The 25,990-nt window shown below is 38.7% G+C and overlaps 1 protein-coding gene across 1 annotated transcript in view; it reads right to left on the reverse strand.

The window, feature by feature from the left end:
• Nucleotides 1–1,398: 1,398 nt before the first annotated feature.
• cpa6 (carboxypeptidase A6) overlaps nucleotides 1,399–25,990 on the reverse strand; it is a 48,441-nt gene continuing 23,849 nt past the window's right edge. The window contains exons 4-11 of the mRNA XM_036558797.1: nucleotides 23,427–23,541; nucleotides 19,100–19,201; nucleotides 18,916–19,020; nucleotides 12,616–12,726; nucleotides 10,647–10,737; nucleotides 6,645–6,847; nucleotides 6,033–6,117; nucleotides 1,399–4,125 (exon numbers count right to left, since the gene is read on the reverse strand). Of these exons, the coding sequence (XP_036414690.1) occupies nucleotides 3,935–4,125; nucleotides 6,033–6,117; nucleotides 6,645–6,847; nucleotides 10,647–10,737; nucleotides 12,616–12,726; nucleotides 18,916–19,020; nucleotides 19,100–19,201; nucleotides 23,427–23,541 (1,003 nt within the window). The 3' untranslated portion in view covers nucleotides 1,399–3,934. The remainder of the gene's footprint in view (nucleotides 4,126–6,032; nucleotides 6,118–6,644; nucleotides 6,848–10,646; nucleotides 10,738–12,615; nucleotides 12,727–18,915; nucleotides 19,021–19,099; nucleotides 19,202–23,426; nucleotides 23,542–25,990) is intronic.

Genomic DNA, 25,990 nt, shown 5'->3' on the forward strand with positions numbered 1-25,990 from the left:
TATGGAGTTCATCGTTTTGAGTCTTGGTTCCGCTCAGTGGTTCCTCTTCATGCTTTATGGAGTTCCTCTTTTTGAGTATCAGTTCCTTTCAGTGGTTCTTCTTCATGCTTTACGGAGTTCCTCTTTTTCAGTATCGGTTCCTTTCAGTGGTTCTTCTTCATGCTTTATGGAGTTCCTCCTTTTGAGTTTTGGTTCCTCTTAATGGTTCTTCTTCATGCTCATGCTCTTATAGAGTTTCTGCTCTTGAGTCTCTGTTACTCATAAGGCGGTCATTTCAGGACAAGCTGCTTTGTTGTAGAAAGTGCTGTACAAAGAAATTTGCATATATGTCCCATCTCTAACCACACCTAACAACCTCTGAATAAACAAATGACAAAATATTGATATTTAGACACACATAAATATAACCGTGAGTGTTGGTTCTGTACAACAGTAAAGAAAAAAGCCCTGAACATTGTATTTGTGATTTTACGTTTGGCGGTTTCTTCCGCCATAAAAAGTAGTTCCAGCAGCTTCGCCTAAAGCATCCATTACTGTTACTTAGCAACTCATAATCAGCAGAATGATATGTTGAACAGTGATACATTTATCAATTACAACAGCACAGGCAGAACCAATCAGATTGCATGATTGGAACAGTTGTATTAAAGATCACACGTCTTATGATTAATGATGCTATACAGCATAAATATCATGTGAACATAAGTATCATTGCCTCACATGGCAACACCTTACTATATATCCGTCTGCTCATCCATCAAGGGTATTAATTGCGAGTTTGTCCCCCTTTGCTGCATTAACAGCCTCTACTCTTCTGGGAAGGCTTTACACTAGACGTTGGAACATTGCTGTGAGGATGTGACTGCATTCAGCCTCAAGAGCATTAGTGAGGTCAAGTACTGAGGTTGGAGGATTAGTTCTGGATCACTTCAACTCATCCCAAAGGTATCGGAGGGAGCTCCATCACTCCAGAGAACACAGTTCCACTGTTCCACAGCCCAATGCAGGGGGGCTTTACACCCCTCCAGCTGACGTTTAGCTTTGGCATGGTGACCTTAGGCTCATGTGCAACTGCTCCAGAGCATCCCATTCTATTGGTCAACGCCTTTTCTATAGAGATTATTCAAGCATTTATCACTATTTTACCACCTTCAACATCAGAAGAGACATGTAGGTCCACCAGGTGGTTTTAGATAGTAAAAAAAGTGGCTATATTTGTGCTGTAGACATTGTGACCCCTGGTTCCCATCACTACCACTGTAACTAACCTCTGAACGACTCTGTTTACAATGCAACAACAAAGTTAAAACTCACTGGAACTCACTCATTAGACAGGGCATCTGGATACTTGCCTTAGTATATGGAGAAAAAGTTGTCAGCAGATACTTTTAGGATCATTACTGGTATTTGTAGCCTGACTGTTTTCTTCTCTGAGCCCTTTGCTGAACGCCCAATTTTCCTCGTCTCACAGACAGAACAGACGCGCAGACTGCTGGAGGACTCTCAGCTGTATCCCAAAGACTCAACAGTCTTCTTCTTGTGAAATGAATTATTAAAAGCAGAGTGAGGTTTCAAAGGAGCGGGGCTAGTCTTTTATTTCTGAGCTCCTACAATGGGCCCGCCTGAATAAAACCCAAAGACGAGCCTTCATTATGAAAAGATTACAGCATACACCATCTCGGAGGGTCCTCTGTTTGAATTATCAAACCCCTGCCGCAGCATTCGGGTGTGTTGTACAATCCAGAACAGGTGATTTATATTCATCTTTAACTTCTAGACAAAACTGCAGTACTACAGTCACATACTAAACAGAGGAACAGTACTGAAATTATCATTATATCCAGCACACATATTGCATACTATATGAAATAATTACCGCTCTATAAATAGGCTTGAATATAAAAACCAATATGAAATCCAGTACAAAGTATTAGTTATAGTAATATAGAGTAAAAATTACAATATTGTAGCTTCATGCCATAAAAACATAATAAAAAGTCCATAAAGATAAAAACTCCATTATTTTGGGTATCGCTCCCATATTTTCTGTATAAGATGCTAAACATAATAAAACATTTTTGAATATGCATGTAAAAATTACAGGCCATAAAACATATCCCATCATCCATGATACAGTACTGGAGACCAGGAGTTTCCTGACACTGCAAAACAAATGAATGAGGTGTGGTCTCTGACTTTTGCACAGTGCTGTATTAGGAACAGTTATTATAACAGTTTATATCTATAAATAGGTTAGCACAGTAAAAGAGCCAGAAACCTGTCTGAAGTACAGTAAAAATGCTATCGTCATTGTAATATATGAAAAATGTCGTTATTGTTGCTTGACATCATAAAAAATAGAGTGAAAAGCCCATAAGGAAGTATTTCCTGTACTTTGCCCATCATTGTTTGAATGTACTTCAATGGTCCATTGCACATCAAACACAGCTCAGTGAAGCTTTCGCCTGGTTTCGTAGCTCTGCATTATGTATAAAGCCACCATTACAAAATACTATACAAAATATACTTACTAGAATATAAAAGTATACAATGTTTACATTCTTTGGTCTTTGCTTTTCTTATGGATCGTACTGCAGGTGAGGTTCAGCAAGTGCTCCGAAACAGCAGGACACTTCAGAAACACTTTGTTTACAGGTGCATCTCCAAAAGGCCACAGGGCATTTCCCCTTGCTGCAGGACGAGGCAAAGGCACTCTGAACAACAGTTTGATGGAAATGAGGGTAAGTGTGGTATAAGAATGAGAGAGATATCTGTGTACAGTGTGATATTCCTGTTTTACTTTGAGCTAGGGGTGGGTGATATGACAATATGTTATCGTTATTGTGATATATTACGCCTTTCTGTGTATAACTGGATAGCAGGCCATTATGCCACTTGTAATGATTAAAATAAGTTATGTTGATTAATAGCAGTATTTGTGTAGTTAATCATGAATAATGGCATTTGCTTCATTTGCTAAAATTTGACCCTAAATGCAATCAGGTCAAAGGCAGAATGAGTGCAGTAGGTGAGAATATGTAATTGGAAAAAGGAGAAGAGGAGAGGCACTGTTTTCCTTTTTATATGCATTTTGCCATTTTTCTAGCTTAGTGTTCTTTTGACAGTGCAATTTGAAAACTATTATTAGAGAGTGCAAATGCAAATACGGTAAATTACATTTTAATTATTACATTGACACCAATATTGTGTGTTTCCACATAAGGATTGAATATGCAGACCTGAAAATATATTTTAATTTCATTAAAGTTTCTTGGAAAGCATCTAAATTTCTGTGTAAGTGAAATGTCAATACTAGTGTACCAAATGGCAAATTAAAACACTAAAACTGAATATGAATTTTCATTTTGAGCCAAAAATTGCAATTGGAAATTTTCAATTCAAACATTAGAATACATTCACATTTTACATATTCACTTGAATTTTGCTACTTAAATGCTTCTATAGGGTTGACGCGTCACACTTAGAAAATGCATTTATGGCCTTAATTTAAAATTTAGTGGCTTATTTTTACCAATTGCTTGATTATTCCTCCTATTTTGCTTAAATGTTCCTTATGCCCATAGATTTTAGTCTTTTTTGAGTGTATTTTAACTTGTTCGCAAACCTCAAAAACACTAAATATCGTGATATATTTCATGTATCGTGAAAAGGTCTCCAAGTACTGTGATACAACATTTCGTCCATATCACCCACCCACACCTTGAGGGAGTATTCAACACTGAAGCTAGAATGTTTCTCACAGTTCACAGTGTCAGCTGTTTTGGATGCCCTCATGACACATACTTTGAGATATCAGCGCTGACACATTGAGGAACAGCCAGTAGGGACATGTTAGCTTTGAAAGCTGCTCCAGGGGCAAGAGGAAGGGATGGAGCATTTGAGAGAGAGAGAAAGAGAGAGATGTCCTCAGGGTTCAGCTGGTGCATTTCTTCAGCAAGCCCGAGGCAATGGCTCTCACTGCCCTCATGGTCTCCATGCAGGTGGGGCCGATTAGGGCCTCAGGCAGGAGGAAGCCATAATAGCCCGTGTCTCGCAGCTCGAAGGCGAAAGCGTAGGGGATTCCGTTCTTGTAGGCCCAGTCTATAGAGCTCCCTGAGCTTACGTCTGCAAGAGTAAACAAACACAGTGCGTCATTTGTACCTATATTTTACTAGGACTAGGGCATATTTTAAACCAAGGCACCTCCCTGATGAATCAGCTATGATTAGTTGGCAGTTTGCATGATTTCATGATCATTTTAAACCCCTTGTCTTAGGTTAGTAGCCATTAAATGCAATATCTGCCTGTTTTGGAGGACGTCCCTCAGTTCAGTCAGTCACTTAAACTATGCATTTTTGTGTTATTTGCATATATATAACCAGAGGAGATCACAAGTTCGATCCCTACAGCTGTCTATGGCCAGGAGTCCAAGACAGCACAGTTGGCCTCACTCTGTCTAGGTGGGCAGGATAGCCCTCTGACTCCCCACATCACCCAGCGTGATGCTAGCCAGCTTCTGTTAGCTGACGTAACAGATCTGACGGTTGGCGCTTTCCTCCAAGCACGATGGGCTGTCCAATGACGTTGCATTAGCAGCAGTTCGAAAAGATGAGGTGGCTCGCTTTACAGGCCTCAGTGGAAGCCTGTGCTAGCCTTCGCCCTCCTAGCACTGTTAGTATCGTGTGTTTGGGGGAGTCCTAACTAGTGGGTGGAATTGGACACGTCTAAATTGGGAAAATTGGGGGGGGGGTGTTTTATTGTGTTTAAATGCTATTTTTAATTATGTCTTGGTGAAGAGCTGTGAATTGTTTTCACACCAGGGGGTTCTCACCCCTCCCCTTTCACCCTTTACCCCTCATTGCTCACTAGCAGCTCAACACAGAATCACATTTCACACAGAGATGACAGTGTCCTAGTTAATCTGATAACAGAGTTAGACAGAAAATATTTTATTTGATCATATTGATTAAAAACAGAGTTCATTTCCAATCAGCCCCCAAAATGCCCACTGAAAGGCTTTATTCTCCTAATGCTCTCTCCAACACTGTAAAAAAGATTTCTTAACTTAAAACTTAAAAACTTAAATGTAAGTAAATTGGCTGCGTGAAAATATTGGGTCCAATGAACAGTAAGTTAGAATAATTCTTGTATTACATTCTGTTAACTTATTATTTGGAGATAAATCAGAATTTAGGGCAGGCTTTTTTTTTTTTAATTAAAACACCAAATTTACTGTACAAGTTTTTACAATGTGCAGTAAGAAACTGATGAAAGGCCTTTTTGTTCCAATAAAGAGTATTTTGGAATATCTAAAAGGCTATTAATGGTTTGTTACTGCTCAATTAGTTCCATTTATATGGTTTGGCCTTTTTAAAAACTCTGATTACTTGCTTAATCATCAAAATACTAGTAATTCAATTGCTAACGTGACAGACAGTAATATCACTCATTTTTACAATTCTTTTTGTCAGATGTGGGTATGAATACTGAAGTCATAACTATAGGGATGACTACTTTTTTGACACATTTGTGAAACACTACTTGTTCTCTCAATAGTCTATATGAAGTATGTACTGGGCTATTTCCAAATGTGAACTTTTTTTTTTAACGTAAAATTTTATTTTTAAAAAAATATATATATATTTTTATTGTTACAGTCTATATTCCACTACTATGAAAATAATTCCCTGAGTTGCATTCAAGTATGTGGCTTGAGGTCTATTCTGAATCATACCAAAATAATCAAATCAAACCCTGGTGAAATTATTGATTTCATGATGCGCTGAATTGCTTATAAACAAACGTCATCAAATTATTGTGAGGTCAGAGATTTAGACCTCTACTGGCTACGCTCATTATTGACATGCAACTAATGCTGTGTCACTGGTAACATTGAGACTGTTATTATTACGGCTTTGCCCAGAGGCCTGCTGAGAGGCTAACCCTAGGACAATGACTCATACGTTTATGAGATGAGATGTGAGGTGCAGCGAGTAATATCGTCTGAGGCTAATCTTTCATGTAATACTCACACAGCGTGGTGGAGGCAGGTCCGTATCTGTACCTCACTCCATATGCAGAGTAAAGGGCGCGCACAGCATTCTGCGCTGCTGTTTCCTACAGATAATGATACTGGTTAATTGGTTAATTGATTAGTTATGGAGTTCCACAAATTATTATACAATCATTGGGCACTTTATCAGAAACCCCTCTGTTGTTGCTCCACCTTGCTGCAGTTAGAGACTGTAGCTCATCTGTTCATACACAATTTAGGAGCTCATAATGTGGCACGTGACCGCAAGAACAAGGTAGGTGTTTTTAACAAAGCGACCAGTCAGCAAAAGAACAAGGTAGGTGTTTCTGATAAAGTGGCCACTAAGTGGAAGTACAAGGTAGGTGTTTCTAATAAAGTGGCCACTAAGTGGAAGTACAATGTAGGTGTTTCTAATAAAGTGGCCACTGAGTGAAAGTACAAGGTAGGTGTTTCTAATAAAGTGGCCACTGACTGGAAGTACAAGGCAGGTGTTTCTAATAACGTGCAGTTTTTTTTTTCCTAAAATGCATATTAGTTTTTGTATTTATTAACTGAATACTAAACTGGGGGTACCAGGAGGGTTAAAGGGGAAACTAAACAGAGCACTCACCACACAGTCGAAGTTGGGGATGGTGGCGTATTTGTAGGAGTAGGGGTACAGGAGCATTTGAGCGTAGGCGTGGATGGATATATAAGCCTTGACATGCTTTCTGTGCTTGCGTAGGAACCTGGCCACGGCCTTCACTTCAGGCTCCGACTCAGGGAAAGGGCCACAATATGTGTCGTCACACGGGTGTAAGGATGCTCCTTCATCTGCAAGGAAGAAAAAGAAAGTGTCGCGTCACTGAGGCATTCAGTTATTCCCTCCTTTTTGCCTGTGTATTGGCATTCACAAGCGAACAGCACCATGCTTTCAGCAGTTTTTGCTGACTCACTGCTGGGCTTTGTGCAGCCTCTATTTCAGTATCAGTTATAACCAACCAATGCATTCACAGAGGCGCTCGTTGAGGCTGCTAATATATGTGTGTCCTTCTGAAAAGTGAGAGGTGGAAAATAGAATTTAAAATATCTCACACAGAGCAGCTACGTTCACTTGCAGCCTAATGGATGCAGTTCACTTCCCAATCCATACATTTCATATATATATGGAAACAAAGCTTCAGAAACTAGTTTTTGTGATGTCACAAAAAAGCAAAGCATTTTCATATATTCACCTATTTAGCCCAGAGCAGTCAAGCCCCTCCCACTCACACTGAAGTTATAAGGAGTGTATCTGCCTATACCGCTTTTTGAATGAGGCACAGCCAATCAGAACAAAGATAATTTACATAGATTGGTCTTAAAGTGATGACTTGTTTTCTTGAAATAATGACTTAATATCTTGAAATAGTGACTTGTTCTCTAGAAATATTGAAATAACACCTCAAAATAATGACGTATTTTCTCGAAATATTGATGTAATATCTTGAAATAATGACTTGTTTTTATGAAATGGTGACTTATTATCTTGAAATAATGACTTGGTGTCCTGACATATTGACTTAATATCTTGAAATAATGATGTATAATGTTGAAATATTGATTTAATACCTCAAATTTATTTAGATTTATTGTTTCGAAAATATTGACATAATATCTCAAAATAATGACTTGTTTTCTTGAAATTTTGACTTACTACCTCAAGTAATGACCTATTGTCTTGAAATATTGACTTGGTATCTAAAAATAAAGACTTGTTTTCTTTAAAAAATTGACTTGAAATCTCAAAATAATTTATTTTAAACTTATTTTCTTAAAATACTGAGGAATACTGTATTTCTCTGTACGCTTGCAAGAACATACATTTTACAGTACGTTCTGAAGGAATGATCTGCTGTGTGTCATGTTATGTTCTGTATCGTGTGTGTTATATCATGCATGTGTTTGCTGTGAGGCTGTCCCCAGGACATTCTGGACATTCTGTTCAGCTATTCTTGTCTATCCCTACATGGTCACTTCTCTCACACCTATGCTTTGTTGCTCCTATTATTGGCAACTGTCCAAGCAGCTATGTGCCTGAGCCTTTATAACCATGATTATGTCAGTGGATCCTTGAGTCAGTTCTGTGAAACTGCGTGCAGAAGAAATAGAGATCGATTCTTCAGACACACGGCTGCCCTACTGATTCCATGAGGCTTTAATTTAACATTTAAAATACTGACTTATTTTTGAGACATTAAAGTTATGAAGATGAAATTCCATAGCAATAGGCAAGAATTCATTTCTTACTGAAAATCTCAGAATGGAGAGAACACCCCCACACAGGAACTACACGTTTAAAAGTGTTTGTACTGGTGGGTCCACAGAGGATTGAACAAGTGAAGGGTGATAAATAACATCCTATATTAACTACAAAAAATCAGACGAGGGAATAAATATAGATTCTCATTATGTGTTATTATCCTCTCATTAGAACTCGAGGCTGAGCCGGGACGAGCGCAGGGAGATATAACCTCCAGCAACAGCGCACGAGTTGTTGCATTTGCTTTGCTGAGATAATTGATCTACACACAGAGTTGTTTTCAACCAGGTCTCAACCTCAGTGGGTGAGTTTAGAGCAAGTTTGATTTGCCTGCTTTATCATTAGCCGATGCAGGCGGCAGGCAGAACTAATGATGGGCATGGACGGTCTGCTCAGGCAGTAATTAACGTGCCATGTAAAGCTTGTCTGAGTGTTTTGCAGTGTGTGTTTTGCAGTATGTGTGTCTATTTAAGTCCCAAAGGTGTCCCTAAAGGCACTCCATATTACAGTGTATATTACAAGACTCATGCCTAGACATTTGTTCACAATAAAGCCTTGTCTAGTAGTGATAGGCATTCTAGCTCGTTGAACATCAATTGGCTCAACGCACCAAAATGAGCTGATGCATTCAGCACCAAAACAGCTGTTCCTTCCGTACCACTGGCAGGTTTTTTTTCTGTTAGTGAAAATATCTTTCGTTTTAGTCTTTTTTGCTTTACCTAATTTAGTTGTTGCCAATTCCCAACCACCACGTCTCCCACTATTGCACAATACGACCAAGCTTGAAGTGTGAAGGTTTGTACAAGTTTCCTCCAAGATACAGAAGTTCCACCATATCTCTTTAAACTGCTGCTAACACATCAGTTCAACATGCTTGGAGGAGAACACTAACTGCTAATTCTGTTATGTAACAGACAGCCACATTGGCTAGCATTGCGCTGAGTGATGGGGGATGAAGGACCCTCCTACCACCCAGAGAGTGAAGACTATTATGCTTTCTTGTACTCCCAATCACAGATGGCTGTGGCACCACAAGGGATCGAACTCACAACCCCCTGACGACAGGGCCACTTAGCTGCTTATCCTTCTGGGTAAACATTCAGGATGTTTTTGCAGGGTTTGAGTAAAATCTTCAGTAAAAAGTGTTGTGTTTATATTTTTGTTTAGGGTCATTTTCAATCATTTCATTTTCATTGAAGAATTATTTCCAGTGCTTATTTACTTTTTTAATACAACCTTAGAATACAAAAAACGTGTTCATTATAAAAAAAGCAATATAAATAAATGTGAAACTAACCAGATGCTGCATGCTAAATCATTTTGCTATACCAAATACGTTAGCCAAGAATTGCATGACAAATGTCAAGAAGAGAACCAGAGATAAAGTAACACAACAGGTGTTGAGATAGTAAGGAGAACAGAGCGGGAATGTTCCTGGGGTGATCGAGGAGGGGGGTCCAATTACTAAACCTACAGAATAATAATGAAAAGTTTAGACATGAAAACAGCATTTTAACATATGTCTGGATTAGTATTGAAAAGACTTAACTCGCTCACTCATTCATTAACTCATTAGACACTAAACAGCTCTCTCTGCCACTCACACTCGTTCATGTGTAGCATTCTGACGATTCTCCCCAAGCGGGTGCAATTAACATTGGTGTGCATCATTGAAAGAGAGGAAACTGGCATGAACCCACACCAGCAGGATCTCATAAATGCCTAGTACCTATGTTGCAGTTACAACTGCATGCTTACTATAAAAATTCTTTCATACGTGCAATTTTCAGAACCCCTGCACCCCTGAGATTTGTCTTTACTTCCCCTGGGGGGGAGATTAAAATGTTCCTTAAGGCGTAGAATGCTTTCCGTCTCCTAGAAACAGCTACATTATCATTACATTATACAAATGTAAATGTATCTAAGCTGTGTTGTGGGCAGCTCCCATGAGAAGACTCTTTATATACGCCTTATTGATGACTTCAGTAGATGGCAGTGGCTCAGCAACCACATCAAAAGGTTCGGCAACGTCATCACAACATTTAATCATCAGCTTATACTAATTATACAGCCACAGCACCCGGAGACTCATCACCAAGCAGCGCACACAAACATACAAGCCAGCATATTTGAACTATCAGGGATCATATTTGCTCTAAATACTCCACATCATTTACACGTTTTGTATTCACTGTATGCGCATCACCGCTGACTGCTAATGCACTTCAGTTCATATCCTGTGATGAACACTTGTTTATTCTTATCAAGACATTCTGCTAAATCAAAGGTTTGGACTGAGGAAGAGGAGCAGCTTCATGCTTCAAAACTCACCGCACCACTTCACCTTCCAGTTGCGGTTCGCATCGACTCCACGGCAGTGATACTTGGCATTTTTGGAGCGCGTTTTCCGCCAGAAGCGGTCCTGAAAGAGAAAAGGACATTTCATATTTCCATAATTAAGTCACTAATGAGTACAAATGTCTTTTTTATTAGCATAATTTACATTGCAAGGGTTCATATGTGGGCCCACACCACAACTTCTCACTCTCATAACACAAAACTTTTCCCAGATTACATATGTATGTATTTACAAGTCAAATGACATTTTGTGGAGTTTCTAAGCGAAAATAGGTAACACATTCTCTTCAGAGAACACACTCCTGCACATTTTAATTCACAATTACTGTTTATCTGCTTAATTAAACTTTTAAAAAGGCTGTGCAAAAGTTATGGCACATTTCATATTTATTTATTTTTCTTTAATGTGTTAAAATCAGCAAAAAAAAAATGAAATTGAGCACTAAAGTTTGTTTTTTCTTGCTGCTTTTATTTGTGTCCTCTATTACTTTGCATTGTAAAGCATCCTTAGGTCTATATAAGGTGATCTAATAATATTACAATTATTAGCATTAATATTAGTGGTAGTAGTAGTTACTGAATAATTCATAGTACTGAAAAATAAGTAGTAAGATTAATAACTGAATAATACACCTGTATTTTAAGGGGTTGAAGAAATGTGTTGTTACACTATAAAAGTACTGCATTCAATGCACTTGATTCAAATGTGTACATAATTTCCATATGAACAAACACATCAACACAGCTTTATATATTTTTTATATATCAATGACTGATCTACCCATGCACCCCCCACAAATGCTTTTGCAAGCTAACATTAGCATGATGGCTAATGTGTTATTGTTTCTAACCTGCCTAGTTTCGATTAGCTGCAACAACACAGTCCAGCTAAGTAGGACGAACTTAAACCAGAAAAACATTATGTAGAGACTTTAAAGAAGGATCACTACAATTTCACATTAAGCTGAATGGGATTTCTGTCTTTAGATGTCCTGGAAAGCCTCTTCAACCTACAACAAAAGAATGCATTTGTGAGTGGAGCATGGAAAGGTGAGTTGTGTTGATGTGATATATTTGGGTACATTTTATTTGGATAGTATTTTTAACTTATCTTTAACTTACCTTCAACTAAACATGCGTTAGTCCTAACCTTAACCTCAATCCAGAATCTGAACCTAATCCTCACCCTGGTCCAAATCCTAACCCTAACAGTGATGAGAATCACCAGATAGGTTATTCACAATTTGAACATCTGTAGATAATCTATAGGGAGCTATTATGTACTATCCAAATCAAGTGAGATCATATATAGTTTTGTGTAAAAGTCAGAGACTATCGCTCAATAGGTTTCCAGTCAAAACAGCCGTTAAGTACAAGTTATTTATTTTTCAGCATCAGGAAAAAGGCAGAAAACATATTTTTAACAGAAGATTACACAGAAGCTTTGCCTCAGATCTGAAGCAAGAGTGGAGCTTGATTTTCTCCTCTCTCTCAAAGATGAAAGCATAAGGTTTATCTGATGGGGACAGTTTTGGTGTCTACCAGGTCTTTTACGGTTGTTAGGAGTCATTTTCTCTGTATCTTTAAATCATTTTTTGAACGCTGATTCTGGAAAATGACGTTTTTTCACTTGTTTTCATTTGACTTTCCTCTTCCTTATGCAAACGGGTTGTCTTATATCTAATTCAGAAATCAGAACAAAGAATAACTTGTACTCTTTTGTCTGTTTTAACTGGAAATGAAATAAATGAAGGGTCTCTGGTTTGTACACAGTGCTGTATTTTATTCATGTGGAAATGTGGATGTGCACATTTGAATCGAGAAGAGCTTTTTTTACTGTATAGAATATACTTATTAGACACAAAACTACACACATAAAGCCAAACAGAACAGCAAACAAAGGGAAGCAAAGGGCCTTGATGGATGAGAAGGAGACAGTTACGGTTTTCCAGCTGTAGTGATATCCATCCACATTGAAGACAGGCATGATGTAGAAATTCAGCTGATTCATCAGTCGCCTCATACTGGAATCGTGCAGATAGGAGTTCACGGCCTGCAATCAGAAGCGAGGGAGTCGTGACATGCACAAAAACTGATAAAAGAAAGACTCATCTTCCCCAGAGAAGAGCCACAGTGCAGCAAAAGCGCTGCACAAGGTCACACATTGCTGGGGAAGTAAATACTCTTAGAAAGAAAGTGCGACAATCTTTCTATTTCTAATCAGCAAACTATGAATTATTTCCAGTGCTTATTTACTTTTTTAATACAACCTTTGAATACAAAAAAAACATGTTCATTATAAAAAAAAGCAATATAAATAAATGTGAAACTAACCAGATGCTGCATGCTAAATCATTTTGCTATACCAAATACGTTAGCCAAGAACTGCATGACAAATGTCAAGAAGAGAACCAGAGATAAAGTAACACAACAGGTGTTGAGATAGTAAGGAGAACAGAGCTGGAATGTTCCTGGGGTGATCGAGGAGGGGGGTCCAATTACTAAACCTACAGAATAATAATGAAAAGTTGAGACATGAAAACAGCATTTTAACATATGTCTGGATTAGTATTGAAAAGACTTAACTCGCTCACTCATTCATTAACTCATTAGACACTAAACAGCTCTCTCTGTCACTCACACTCGTTCATGTGTAGCATTCTGACGATTCTCCCCAAGGGAGTGCAATTAACATTGGTGTGCATCATTGAAAGAGAGGAAACTGGCATGAACCCACACCAGCAGGATCTCATAAATGCCTATGCATATGCATTGATTGCTATTTATGAAACTGTACAAGGACATTTAATCCTACAGTGAACTGAGCAGTTTATTGGCTTCACCAACACTCCGTGGCCTTTTTAGCAGAAACACCTACCATACAGGTGCACTACAGTTATGAATTGTAGCTCATCTGTTGTCAGCCCCCTCTGCCCCATTCATTATTGGTCAGTTGTACTTCTTTGTCCTTCCACCCACTGGCCACTTTATTAGAAACACCTACTTTGTACTTCCACTCAATGGCCACTTTATTGTAAACACACCTACTTTGTTCTTCCACTCAATGGCCACTTCACTAGAAATACCTACTTTGTTTTTTCACTCATTGGGCACTTTGTTAGAAACACCTACCTTGTGCTTCCATTCACTGACCACTTTATTAGAAACACCTACTTTGTTCTTCCACTCAATGGCCACTTTATTATAAACACTTACCTTGTGCTTCCATTTACTGGCCACTTTACTGGAAACACATACCTTATAGAGCCACTACATACTGGCATGTAATTACAGGCTGTAGTTCATCTGTTACTGGACAATTTATTCTCCCCCTACCACCCCATTCTTCACTGGTCAGTTGTCTAGATATTATTTGGGTGGTTTATTAGAAATACCTTAGGGCTCACTATACTGGGTTGTAATTAAAGACTGCAGCTTATCTGTTGCTGCATAATTCATGACCCCCAAATCCTGTTCATGACTGGTGGTTTTGGACCACTGCCCTCCAGATATTATTTGGGTGGTGGTCCATTCTCAGCACAGCAGTGACACTGACATGGTAACCTACGTGATGCTGGGATGAGCGTATTAGACACAGCGGTGCAGCTGGAGTTTTAGAGAAGTCAGTGTTACTGCTAGGTTGAGAGTAGACCACCACCCAAAAATATCCAGCCAAAAGCAGCTCTGTGGTCAGAAACTGACCACGGATAAAAGGACTGGTTAACACAAACTGCATCAACAGATGGGTAACAGTCTCTGTACACCAGCAGGGTGGAGCTAAAAGAGAGGGGTTTCTAAAAAAAGTGGCCAATAAGACAGTACGATTCTTCATATCTTTATTTTAGGATCAGTGACACAGTTCAGTTTCATATTATCATATTTGTGTGTCATGCCATTGTTGACCACCTTCACCATGCTGCAAAACATCTCCAGTAGACCTTAATCCTCACCATTGCAGACAGCCTTCCCTGCTTATACACATCACTTTCACCATGTTTTGCTCACCAATTAGCAATACATGTACTGGTGTATTTAGCCATGCGGTCTACTTTGATTTTATACTAGTTCAAGTTTTACATTTATTATAAAATGCCTAATATGCCTCTCCTTCCTCTCAATTATTCATAGTATAACCTACATTTGTTGGGAATTATACACATTTCTGCATAATTAAATGGTTAAGATGTAAACAAAGTCATTCAGAGTGGTTTGATGCTCAGTTCTAGAGGAACAGAATTGTGTACAGTGGTGGTGACAGGAACCAGATGTCTGAAGAGTTTTATGCTGCTAAAAGCCATATCGCAGAAAGTTAGTACTCAAAATAGTGACAAATATGTTGCCTAGATATTGTTTTATAGTAGTAAAATGCAACAAAGAGGTATATGCAGGGCATTGTGAGGCAAAACAGTACCCACAGATAAGTTATTATTTATTTTACCATAATCAACATTACATATAACTCAGAGGACACGTCTAGTTTCACTGGTAGTTTTAGACAGTAAATAAAATGCCCATATTTGTGTTGTAGACATCACCAAGACTGTAAAAATATTAGTCGGTAAGTTTCTCTAGAAGGAAGCATTTCACATGAAACCGCTCTGAATGAGTTGTTTACATGTCAACAACTGAATTATTCAGATATTTAACAAAATCAGTGTAATTTTCTCTTTAAATAAAATGTAAAACAGAATTTTTGAACCTAAAGAAGTTTTCAACCATAAACCCTGGCTTTCACGCCCAGAATGAGTGACAGATTACTGGCACTGCTGTAGGTGAAGAGCTCTAGTCTGGTGTATAGTAGCACTAGGGAGATGAGGTTCAGGAGGCATCAGTAGAGCGGTAATCAGACTGACATCTTCTAAAGGGTTAATCTGCTTTAGAAGAGCATCTGTGCTCTGCCACACTGTGGCCTAAAGAAGGTACTGAAACACCTTGAATTACATCAGATGTACTTTGGCTCTATTTCCCATCTTTTATTGATAAATTCTCTTTTATGCTTGATATAAGATCAGTTCGCTCAGTTTCCTGTTTAGCTCACTTTAAGCAGTACAGCACTTTCTACAACAGCCACTGTACCAAAGCAGCTTTCTAGATAGTGTGATTATCACAAAAGTAGGACAAATATACCTGAAGGAAGATATAAATATAGATATAAAACTCTTATATTTCAAAAAAGTGAGGAAATTTGTTTTTCCATGAAATGGGACCTTCATCATTTTTGTGATGTCATGATAGGAAAGAATTTAGCAACAAGGGGTTAGAGGGGCTTTTGTGATGCTAATCTAGAGCCAGTGACTTCTCAAAACATCCTTTTGCGTTCCATCTAAAATGAAATCGCCTCTGTTTAACCCTCCTGGGTCCCTCTTGGCCTTTTCTTACATTTTGTGTAGTTATTTGTCACTCGTAACTTGAAATGAGCAAAGAGGTTTTTTTTAATTCTTTATTCGTACACATAAGATATACAAAATAATATACACAGCAACAGTTAAAAGTGTTTTTATTTCATTTCTCTGAGGTATATAATTAGTATAATAGTTAGTAAAATGATAAATAATAGTATATCCTACATTTTCCTTTATTATTTTATATTTTTCATGTGATCAACTTATCACAAGTTTTTGTACCGAAACAGAGGCGATTTCATTTTAGATGGAATGCAGAAGGATGTTTTGAGAAGTCACTGGCTCTAGATTAGCATCACAAAAGCCCCTCTAACCCCCTGTTGCTAAATTCCTCCATAAAGCCTGAGATGCTACGGCTCTGCGGTTTTAGCAGCCCGGCATTTCAGGGCTGTCTAAACTGATGTGAAGTGACCGGCTCTAATGGCATGGAGTGGATTTACTTCAGTGTTGCACTCTCTTTGCCCTGCAGTGGGTTCACCTCAGGAAAAGAGCTGTCATGTCCTTACATTTACTGTCAGAGACAATAAGAGCTGGATTAAAGCTAAAGTTCAGCAAAGCATCTCTTTACCAAACGGTGTCGGACGTTCGCACGTTTAATTTTCCACTGGAGCTACAAGGCTAATGTGACCAACAAATAATAGAAGCTTATGTAGTCCAATTAGCATAGTGCAAACTGCATGTGTACACATGATACTCTTGCTTTACACCATGTGGATTATTAAAGGGGAATTCCGGCGATTTTTCAAAATTGCTGCATAACTCAATCACTGAGATTTAAAGAACATCATTCAGTTCTGATGTGAAATGATATATTATAGAGAAACTTACTTATATTTTCTTTACAGTGGTGGTGATAGGAACCAGGAGTCACACTGTCTACATCGCAAATATAGACATTTTATTTACTATCCAAAATGACCAGTGAATGCACATGTCTACATGAGCAGCACATGTTGACGATGGTAAAATAGTGGCAAATTTGAAAAAAAAAAAAAAGTTCTTTCAGGATTATTTTGTCTGACAACGCCCTGTGTAAATCTTCTTGTGCTGAACGGTTTTAAAAAATATGTTTTATGGCAAAAGCTTATCTAAAATCTATTGTAAAACAATGTTTCAGGTTTCAAACATATTTATAACCACATCATATAATAGCTTTTTGTGAGGGAGCTTTAAGAGTCATTAAATGATTCACATCTGGTTCTTATCACTTCCACTGTGAACAACCCTGACTCTGTAAGTTTCTCTAGAATAGATCATTTGACATCAAACCACTCTGGTGGAATTCCCCTTTAAGACTTGTTTATGTGGTTTATGACACTTTGACATACTGTTTTTTCCATAAAAATGGAAATAAAACTTGAAATTCTCACAACTTTCTTCAGAGCTTTTTCTCTACTTAGTTACTTAGTTAAAGTTCAAGCACAAATCTTTTACTACTGCATCTTATGTTAGATCAGTAAAAACACTTTAAGTTAAGCTCAAGAAATAAATAAATAAATAACTAAAAACCGTGAATTGTTGGCATCTTATGAGCCAAAATCACTTCTATTTTTTGGTGGACAATTATTCAGTTTCTCTCCTAATTTAGTCAGTGCCAGTTCCCACCCACCGGTTTCCACTCCGCTCATCACCCAGTGGCCCCCAGCCGGGGGATGAGAGCTTCCTCCTCTCAGACTTCTCACTATGGATGGCTGAGCTTTTGCTGGGATTTGAACTCATGATCTCTTGTTAATTAGGCAGATGGACAGTTGTGATTAATAGGAGCCACAAAGTTGCTTAAACCTCTGAGTCCAAGAAAGAACAAAAAGGTGAATAAACTCAGAGTAGAGTGACCTGTGGTCAGATAGCGCCTCATGATCAGACAGAAAGCTACACTAAGATTTTGGAATTTGGAGACCTCTCTGGCAGAAATGTGTAAATACATGCAACATGTAATGTGGATTGTGCTTTGGTTATGAATCTGATGACCGCGAGCTCACTCAAAGAGCATTCAAAGAGAACTCAGTCAAAACTTGGTGAAGGGTGTATCCTCTTTTATCTACTACTGTCACCATATCTTCACCAGTATAATGCTGATTTTGCATTTGAGACCTAAACATTGAGCTGGACCTTCTTTTTGAGTCTGCACGTGTGACGTTAATATGTAAAGATCTAGTCCAAAAAACTCCTGTCAAATCAGACAGTATGCCTCCGACTTTAAAGTTATTATTTCAGGCTTTACAGGCAACTTACAGCTGCGCATCCACACCATATTTTAGATTTTTTTTTTAATCCAGACTCAGTAATGCTAGTGCAGTTTTAAATAAAAATGGTTGTGGCACAACTGATCATCAGGAAACATGAAATCATGAGTTCAAATCCCAGTGATGACTCAGCTAACTGTGGTCAGAGGTCTGAGAAGGGGAAAGCCCTTGCCCACCACCCCTGGGGGTTCTATGTGTCATAGCCTGTGGGTGGGAACTGGCAATGACTAAGTTTAGTGGTGGAACTGAGTAAAAATCCACTAACTTAGATGTAGTAAAATGTAGTAAAAATGTAATTTAGGAGAACTTTTGACCAAACTAAAAAAAAGCTGTGCAGGCCATCTTGAAGCCTGAATTTCATGCACACTTTCATCCACTGTTGCAGTGTGTATGATGCTACTGGTGGGGTATAAGCAAGGTTTTATTACTTGCTAGCTACATTAGCCTCGTAGCTCCAGTGCAAAACTAAAGAAGCAAACTCCAGACACCAACCACGTCCTGGCCGATCGACTACATTTGAGCTAAGGGGAGAAACTGTACATTTGGCCAAACTATCACTTTAAGAAACAACTGTTACTGATATACTGAAATACATACTTCTCTGACGAACCACTGGCAGAAGGCCGGGCCGATCCACTCGCGTGCGTGAACTCCACAGTCTATCCACATCGCCTTCTTATGGAGCCGTTTTCTGTTTCCTAACTGACAAGAAAGGACATTAGTCAGGCCGGAGGGAGTTCTTTCTGGACACTGAGCGTTCATTTCCACACCTCTCACATACCTTTAGCACATACAGGGGCCGTCCCTCGTAGGACCGTCCAATAGAAAACATGTCCACCAGGTGCGGGTGTGTCCGGTTCATTTCAAACATCCAACTCTGGATCTGTAGTCAAAAGAAGGTCAAATGTAGGCATATATAGTGTTTTAAAATAGATAGATCTGGTTCTAAAATCCAGTTGGCTGAGGCACTTTCGAAGCTGTAAAATACTCAAAATACTTAATATATACCAACATATACACTCAAAATATGACCGCACTCATGGTAAAGGAAAATTCCACCAATTTTTAAAAATTTTCTGAGGAATTCAAGCGGTCAACCTACAGGTGTTTTTATACGTTGTGCCAATAATGGTGAAAAAAATGGTAAATCTGGGAACTATTTTGCCTTACGACACTCTGTATACATCTCTCCACTGTGCATATGTGTTATGTGTTACAAATGTTTTAGGTTAAAACTTTCTATTTTTGGTGTAATAACTTTCTGTGAGGGAGCTTTTAGAGACATTAAACTATTTTGCCTTCTGGTTCCTATCAGCACCATTGTAAACAGTTCTGATTGCTAAGTTTCTCTAGAATGGAGGATTTCACACCAAACCACTGAATGAGTTTTCTTATATCTGAACTGTTTTATTATGCAAAAGTTTTGAAACATTGAAACACATAGAATTTTCCTTTAATGAACTACAATGCTTAGTGGACAAAGATATTTATTACAATTATTTTTATTAATAAATCACATTATTTATTGAATATTGGTGTATTTTATGATGTGTGTTGCTGCAGACTTTATTTGACTTCACTGTGCCTAACAACACCCATTAACCACTGTAGAATCATGATAGCCCATGTGGCTCGTTGCTTTATCACTATCCATAAAGGTTTAGCTGCCCAGAATGTTTATAATAAACTTTGTCAAGTTGCAGTAGCTTATCATATTAAATGGAAAGCTGTTCATATATTGCTATTATTCTTTCCAAAAATTGCAAAACTGAAAGAACACCTGATAACAGTCCAATCTTGGGAATAAAACCAAAGGCTACGCATTGTATCCTCTTGTTATGATGTCAGTACTGAAATCTTTCCTGTGTTTAAACCAGATTTTGGAGGGTTTCCATATGTGCTTTTAATGAAACTATCACTTATCACTTCTTTATCCTTCTCACATATTTCATTCTACTCTCCGGTCTCTTAAAAAAAGTCCATGATCATCTCCAAATTCCATCTCATGTGTTTTTACACCAGCCAAAGATCAAAATCCACTCTAATATCTCAGGTACACTGTGCAGATGATTCAGATATGAAAAGCCTCTATAATGAAGTGTCAGAGAAAACGCTGTTTAAGCTCTCTGACACACTGGAGACGTCTATTACAGCGGTTACATTACATCTCTTCTTGACTCAATTACCTTAATACCTTAATGTTGTCACTAATAACAACCTGATTCATTCAAAGGCTTTAAGAGATTAGCATGGCTGCTATCAAAACGATACCAGGAGGTTTAAGATATTAAAAGCCTGAAATGTATTATTATCCTCTTGTCAAAGCTAAGTGGCTCCTCATTTGTGAACATATCACATGGTATAAAGCAGAAAGTGTGAACTGTAAGTTCACGTAAAGTTGTAAATGTAAAGACAGGTAAACGTGAAGATGTTTGGTGTCCAACTACAGTCATATGCAAAAGTTTGAGCACCCCTGGTCATATGACACATTTTATTGACTGAAGCGAAAATAAGTTAGCACATCCTCTACAGAGAAAACACATGCACAGTTTAGTGCATATTTTAGTGCATATTTTAATGCATATTTTTGTGCACAATTTCTATTTATGAGCTGAGTTTAACATACTGTAAAATAAATAAATAAAATGTGCCATCATTTTTGCACAGACCATATTTTGTGTTATATTTTTCCCCATTTTATTAAATTCAGCAATTAAACGGTATTAAATTTTTTATGCACAGTTTGTGTTAGACAATCTGTCTTTAATCAGTGGTCACTTTTTGACCACAGAGTTGCGTTTGGCTGGATATTTTTGGGTGGCGTTCCACTTGCAACCTAACAGTGACTCTGACACATGTAAAAACCCCAGTAACCCAGTTGTGTCTGATACACTCGTACCAGCACCACACATACTATCATGTCAGTGTCACGCTGCTGTGTCTGAGAATGATCCATCAGATAAATAATATCAGGTTCGCAGTGGTCCTGTGGTCAGAAACTGACCAATGAAGAATAAGGTAGAGAGTGAGTGGTAAACTTTGCAGCAACATATGGGTTACAGCCAGTAACTGTACACTGATATAGTGGACTTATAAGGTTGGTCTTTCTAATAAAGTGGCCAGCGAGCTGAAGTGCAAGGTAGGGGTTTCTAATAAAGTGGCCAGTCAGTGGATGTACAAGGAAGGTGTTTCTGATAAAGTGGCCAGCGAGCTGAAGTGCAAGGTAGGGGTTTCTAACAAAGTGGCCAGTCGGTAGAAGTACAAGGAAGGTGTTTCTGATAAAGTGGCCAGTGAGCTGAAGTGCAAGGTAGGTGTTTTTAAAATAAAAGGTGCCATAATTTTTGTACAGACCATATTTTGCGTTTCTCCCAATTTGTCAAATTCAGCAATTAAACAGTAACTGTGCATTAAAATGTGCAGAAGTGTGTTCTCTGTAGAGCATGTGGACTTATTTTCTGTAATTTGACCAGAAAGCCCAAATTTTGCATATGACCGCATATGAGATACATAAAATTGACAAGAGTACAGACAAAATTCAAAGTTCAAGACGGCTACTATTGTTTTCAGCTATGTGATGCACTTTAGGCCGGTAACTTTAATACATTTCTGAAGGCCAGTGTTCATAAGGCTACACAACAACTACATACAGTATGTGACGATGTAGACTTGATGCTAACTGGGTGAGCTATAAGCTTCCATTACTTGTTAGTTACATTAGCCTCGTAGGTACAATGCAAAGCTAGATAAGCAACATGGGGTAAGTGGGAAATTTCCTATTTTGCTGATCTATTGCTTTATTCATAACAACCTGCCGTTCAAAGAATTCATTCAATGCCTTCAAGAGCCTCGCATGGCTGATTTCAATATAACACTAAGACGTTTAGGATATTACTTGCTTAAAAATGTGCTATTATCCACTTGTCAACACTAAGTTGCTCCTCATTCATCAGCATATCATGTAATCTAAAGTAGAGAGTGAGAGCTGCGTATGTATGGGTTTATTTAAGCTGAAGCTGGGTTGCAGTGAGAGGGAGAGTGTAATAAGAGGTTAGCATTGCTCAGATTATTAAAAAAACTCTGCTTGTTCTGTTGTCTGGTGTGTACAAGAAGAACAGGCTCACGGAAAAACAACAGCCTGAGGGATGGTTCGGCTCTGCTGCTGCACCCACAGAGGCAGAGAGAGGCACTTCTGAAGCTCCACTGACATGACTGATTTACCATGCTTCTTCCCCAGCCTGAGGTTTGTCACAGACTGGAGACTCTCTCTCTTGTGTGCCACAAGATGTATACTGAGTGGCCAGTTTAATAGAAACACCTACCACAAAAATGCACTGTGTAGGTTAACAGTTAGAGATTGTAGCCCATTTTTAAAGCACAGTTTGTGTTAGCCAACCTCTAGTCTTTCATCAGTGGTCAATTTCTGACCACAGAGCTGCGTTTAACTGGATATTTTTGAGTGGTGGATCACTCTCAACCTAACAGTGACTCTGATGTGTGCAAAAACCTCAGGAACACAGTTGTGTCTGATACACTCGTACCAGCACCATACATACTAAAATGTCAGTGTCACACTGCTGTGCTGAGAATGATCCACCAGTGAAATAACACCAGTGAAGAATAAGGTAGAGGGGGGTACAAGGTAGGTGTTTCTAATAAAGTGGCCAGTGAGTGGAAGTACAAGGTAGGTGTTTCTAATAAAGTGGCAATTGAATGAAAGTACAAGGTAGGTGTTTCTAATAAAGTGGCCAATGAGTAGAAGAACAAGGTAGGTGTTTCTAATAAAGTGGCCAGTGAGTGGAAGTACAAGGTAGATGTTTCTAATAAAGTGGCCAGTGAGTGGACATACAAGGCAGGTGTTTCTAATAAAGTGGCCAGTGAGTGGACATACAAGGCAGGTGTTTCTAATAAAGTGGTCTCTTTATGTTGATAGACAGGGTTGAGGCAACAGATGACTACAGTAAACGTTCAAAGTGCACCTGTATGGTAGGTGTTTCTAGTAAAATGGCCAAAGAGTGTAGGTACAAAGTAATAATACCAAATAAACAGCATCTGATGAGCACAATCTAATCCTATTGCCAAATATTCAGTGAAGCCAATGCTTTACCCACCTCCTCCAACGGATGATACACTTCATAGTCGTACTGGAATTCTGAACGGCGCTTTCTGGAGGATCGATATCCTGCCTGTTTTTCCATTTCCTTCTGGAGATTAGGGATGAGCACCCTGTGGGGAACAGCAGGGGGCAGGACAGAGAGGATTTATTTACACTCAACTGCTTCACAGTAAAATCACCAGCGTTAAATTACTTCAAATTCGACAGTGTCCAGTTTAAATTGAGTAGAATGAAGTGGCTCACTGGCTATAGTACCGTGTTTCCTGTAATATGCAATAGAAAGGCAGGCTGAGTCAGAAGCTGGAGGACAGCGTATCATATCTGAGCAAAAGGTCATAGACTGATGAATCAAAAACACTGAGTAATGGTTGTTTATGTAAGGGTTTAACTTGAGGAAGTGGCAGCGCTGATTGCATTTGGTCAACACAGCCACAGAGCTTTCTATGGTTTTCAGTTAGAGATTATGCCATTCAGCTGTAACCGTTCACATGTGCCAACTGTTCAGGCTGCGAAAACGTCTTTTTTAAAGGAACAATGTGGTGAAATATCAAATCTACTTAAGCATAGTCAATCAACCAAGACATGTCTGCTGTCTGAAGTTTGCTTTCTTAGTTTTGCACTGCAGCTATGAGGCTACTGTAGCTAACAGTTAGCTTACATACATTAATTAGCATCATGATAACTACATGCCTAAAATCATGACATATTTGACTACTAACTAATCTCAAATAGACTTCCTTATGTGGTTTGTGACACTGTATAACAGAGGTTCTCAACCTTTTCCACGCCAAAGTCCACCTGTTTATAACTACAAAGCATAGCGGTGTATTTCAATCGACTTTTTAAATACAATTTTCTTTTTCTTTTCTTAAGTGTTGAATCAGGGACTGAAAAAGATCAGATTGTTAATTTCAGTGTTTATTTTTCTTACTACTCTGTGATATTTTATTTGTACATCTCTATTAATATTTATATTGGTTATAATTTGAAAACATTTGATTCCTCAATGTTTTAGTTAGTCTTTGTTCCACTTATGTTTTATAAAAAATGACACTACCGTAGATTTAGGACAATTTCTTCACTTCATACACAGAAAATTCTAATTTTACAGTTTTATTTGTAAAAAAATCATGTATGTTTCCTCCAACTCAAACAAGAAAAATCTTCTGCATTCTCCAGTAGAACCCAACCAATATATCAGCTGGCTGACAATATTATGGATGACCCACATAAGCTCCCCGAACAAAAAATTAGTCACCTTGTGTGTTTAAGGTGGTAGTAACTTCAGGCTCCTGCAGATGGTGGTGCATGAGAATGATCTGGCTATAAGTACCTGCGGGTTGTGCGACGGGATTCATAGATTGAGAAGAGGTGGTACAGTCCAGTGAACGGTGGTCACAAAGCAGATATTAATGATTGGCAAAAAGGAGCGATTGCATTTGGGCGTGACAAAGGCCATTTGCAGGTGTATCGAAGCGTACAGTCATATGGGTCTACCAGCAGTGACAAAATCGCAGTCTACAGGAAATTCTCATCAGAATTGTGGCCGAAAGACGAAACTGATGGACAGGGACTGCCGGTGTGTTTCACAGCTTGTGAATAAAAACTGCTCCGCTTCCAGGCAAGAATTGCTTCTAGAAGTCAACGCAGGTCCTTCACAACCAAAGAACACTCTGCAGGGAATCGCATACCATGAACATATGGAGCAGAGTGGCACGCACGAAGACGTTGCTTTAGCAGTATCAATGAAAATATCATTGATAATGTGCCAAAAATTAGTGGCTTTTTTAAATGGTGGAATCACCAGGATTCAAAGATGTTCTATTTTCCTTTATTCTATATAAATACATATTATGCTTTGTGTAATTTTACTGTTATATATGTTTTCTCATTTTTGTACTTGTACATAATGGACATAAATAAATGAAGGGTGGACTCTTGCAATTATTGTACACATGACAGAAGTGTGCTTAATCTGCATTGTTTTTGCTCTTTTTCTTCATCTGAAAATGAATAAAATTTGTGGAAAAAAGCCCGAGAAACATATACAGAGCTCGCTTGGGTCTGACACGTTTACCCACTTTTCCTTGGCCCGAGGCATCAAAGCCTTCGCCTAAATTTGCTGAAATGCATCAGCCTGCAAAGTCTGTTTGGATTGGTGAAATGAGTGAGAGGAATGAAGGGAGGGAGCGAGCGAGGGAGGGACAGCAGGAGCCTCTGTGGCTGCGGCAGACTGATAAAAGTGCCGCTGCGCTGTTGATTCGGCTGAGTGATTGATGGGCGGAGAGGATGAAAGGCTGCTTTGAGGAAAGGTCTGGGTCGGATCGTGAGCGCAGGAAGCCACCTTTCTCCTCTGGTCCAGAGACTGATCTTTGCGCTCCAGGGATTTTTCAGAAGTGGTTGCCAATCCTGGTCCTGGAGCAGCCCTGCTGTGCAAATGTTGGTGTTTTTACTGCCCTAACACACCTGATTCATCAGCTAATTAACCTCTTGAACCCTATATAGGACCCTCCCTTGTAGCTCCACCTTGGCCAGTGAGTGAAAGGTAGTTGTTTCTAA

Source organism: Colossoma macropomum, unplaced genomic scaffold (genome assembly GCF_904425465.1).
Source record: "Colossoma macropomum unplaced genomic scaffold, Colossoma_macropomum, whole genome shotgun sequence".
NCBI classification, from domain to species: domain Eukaryota; kingdom Metazoa; phylum Chordata; class Actinopteri; order Characiformes; family Serrasalmidae; genus Colossoma; species Colossoma macropomum.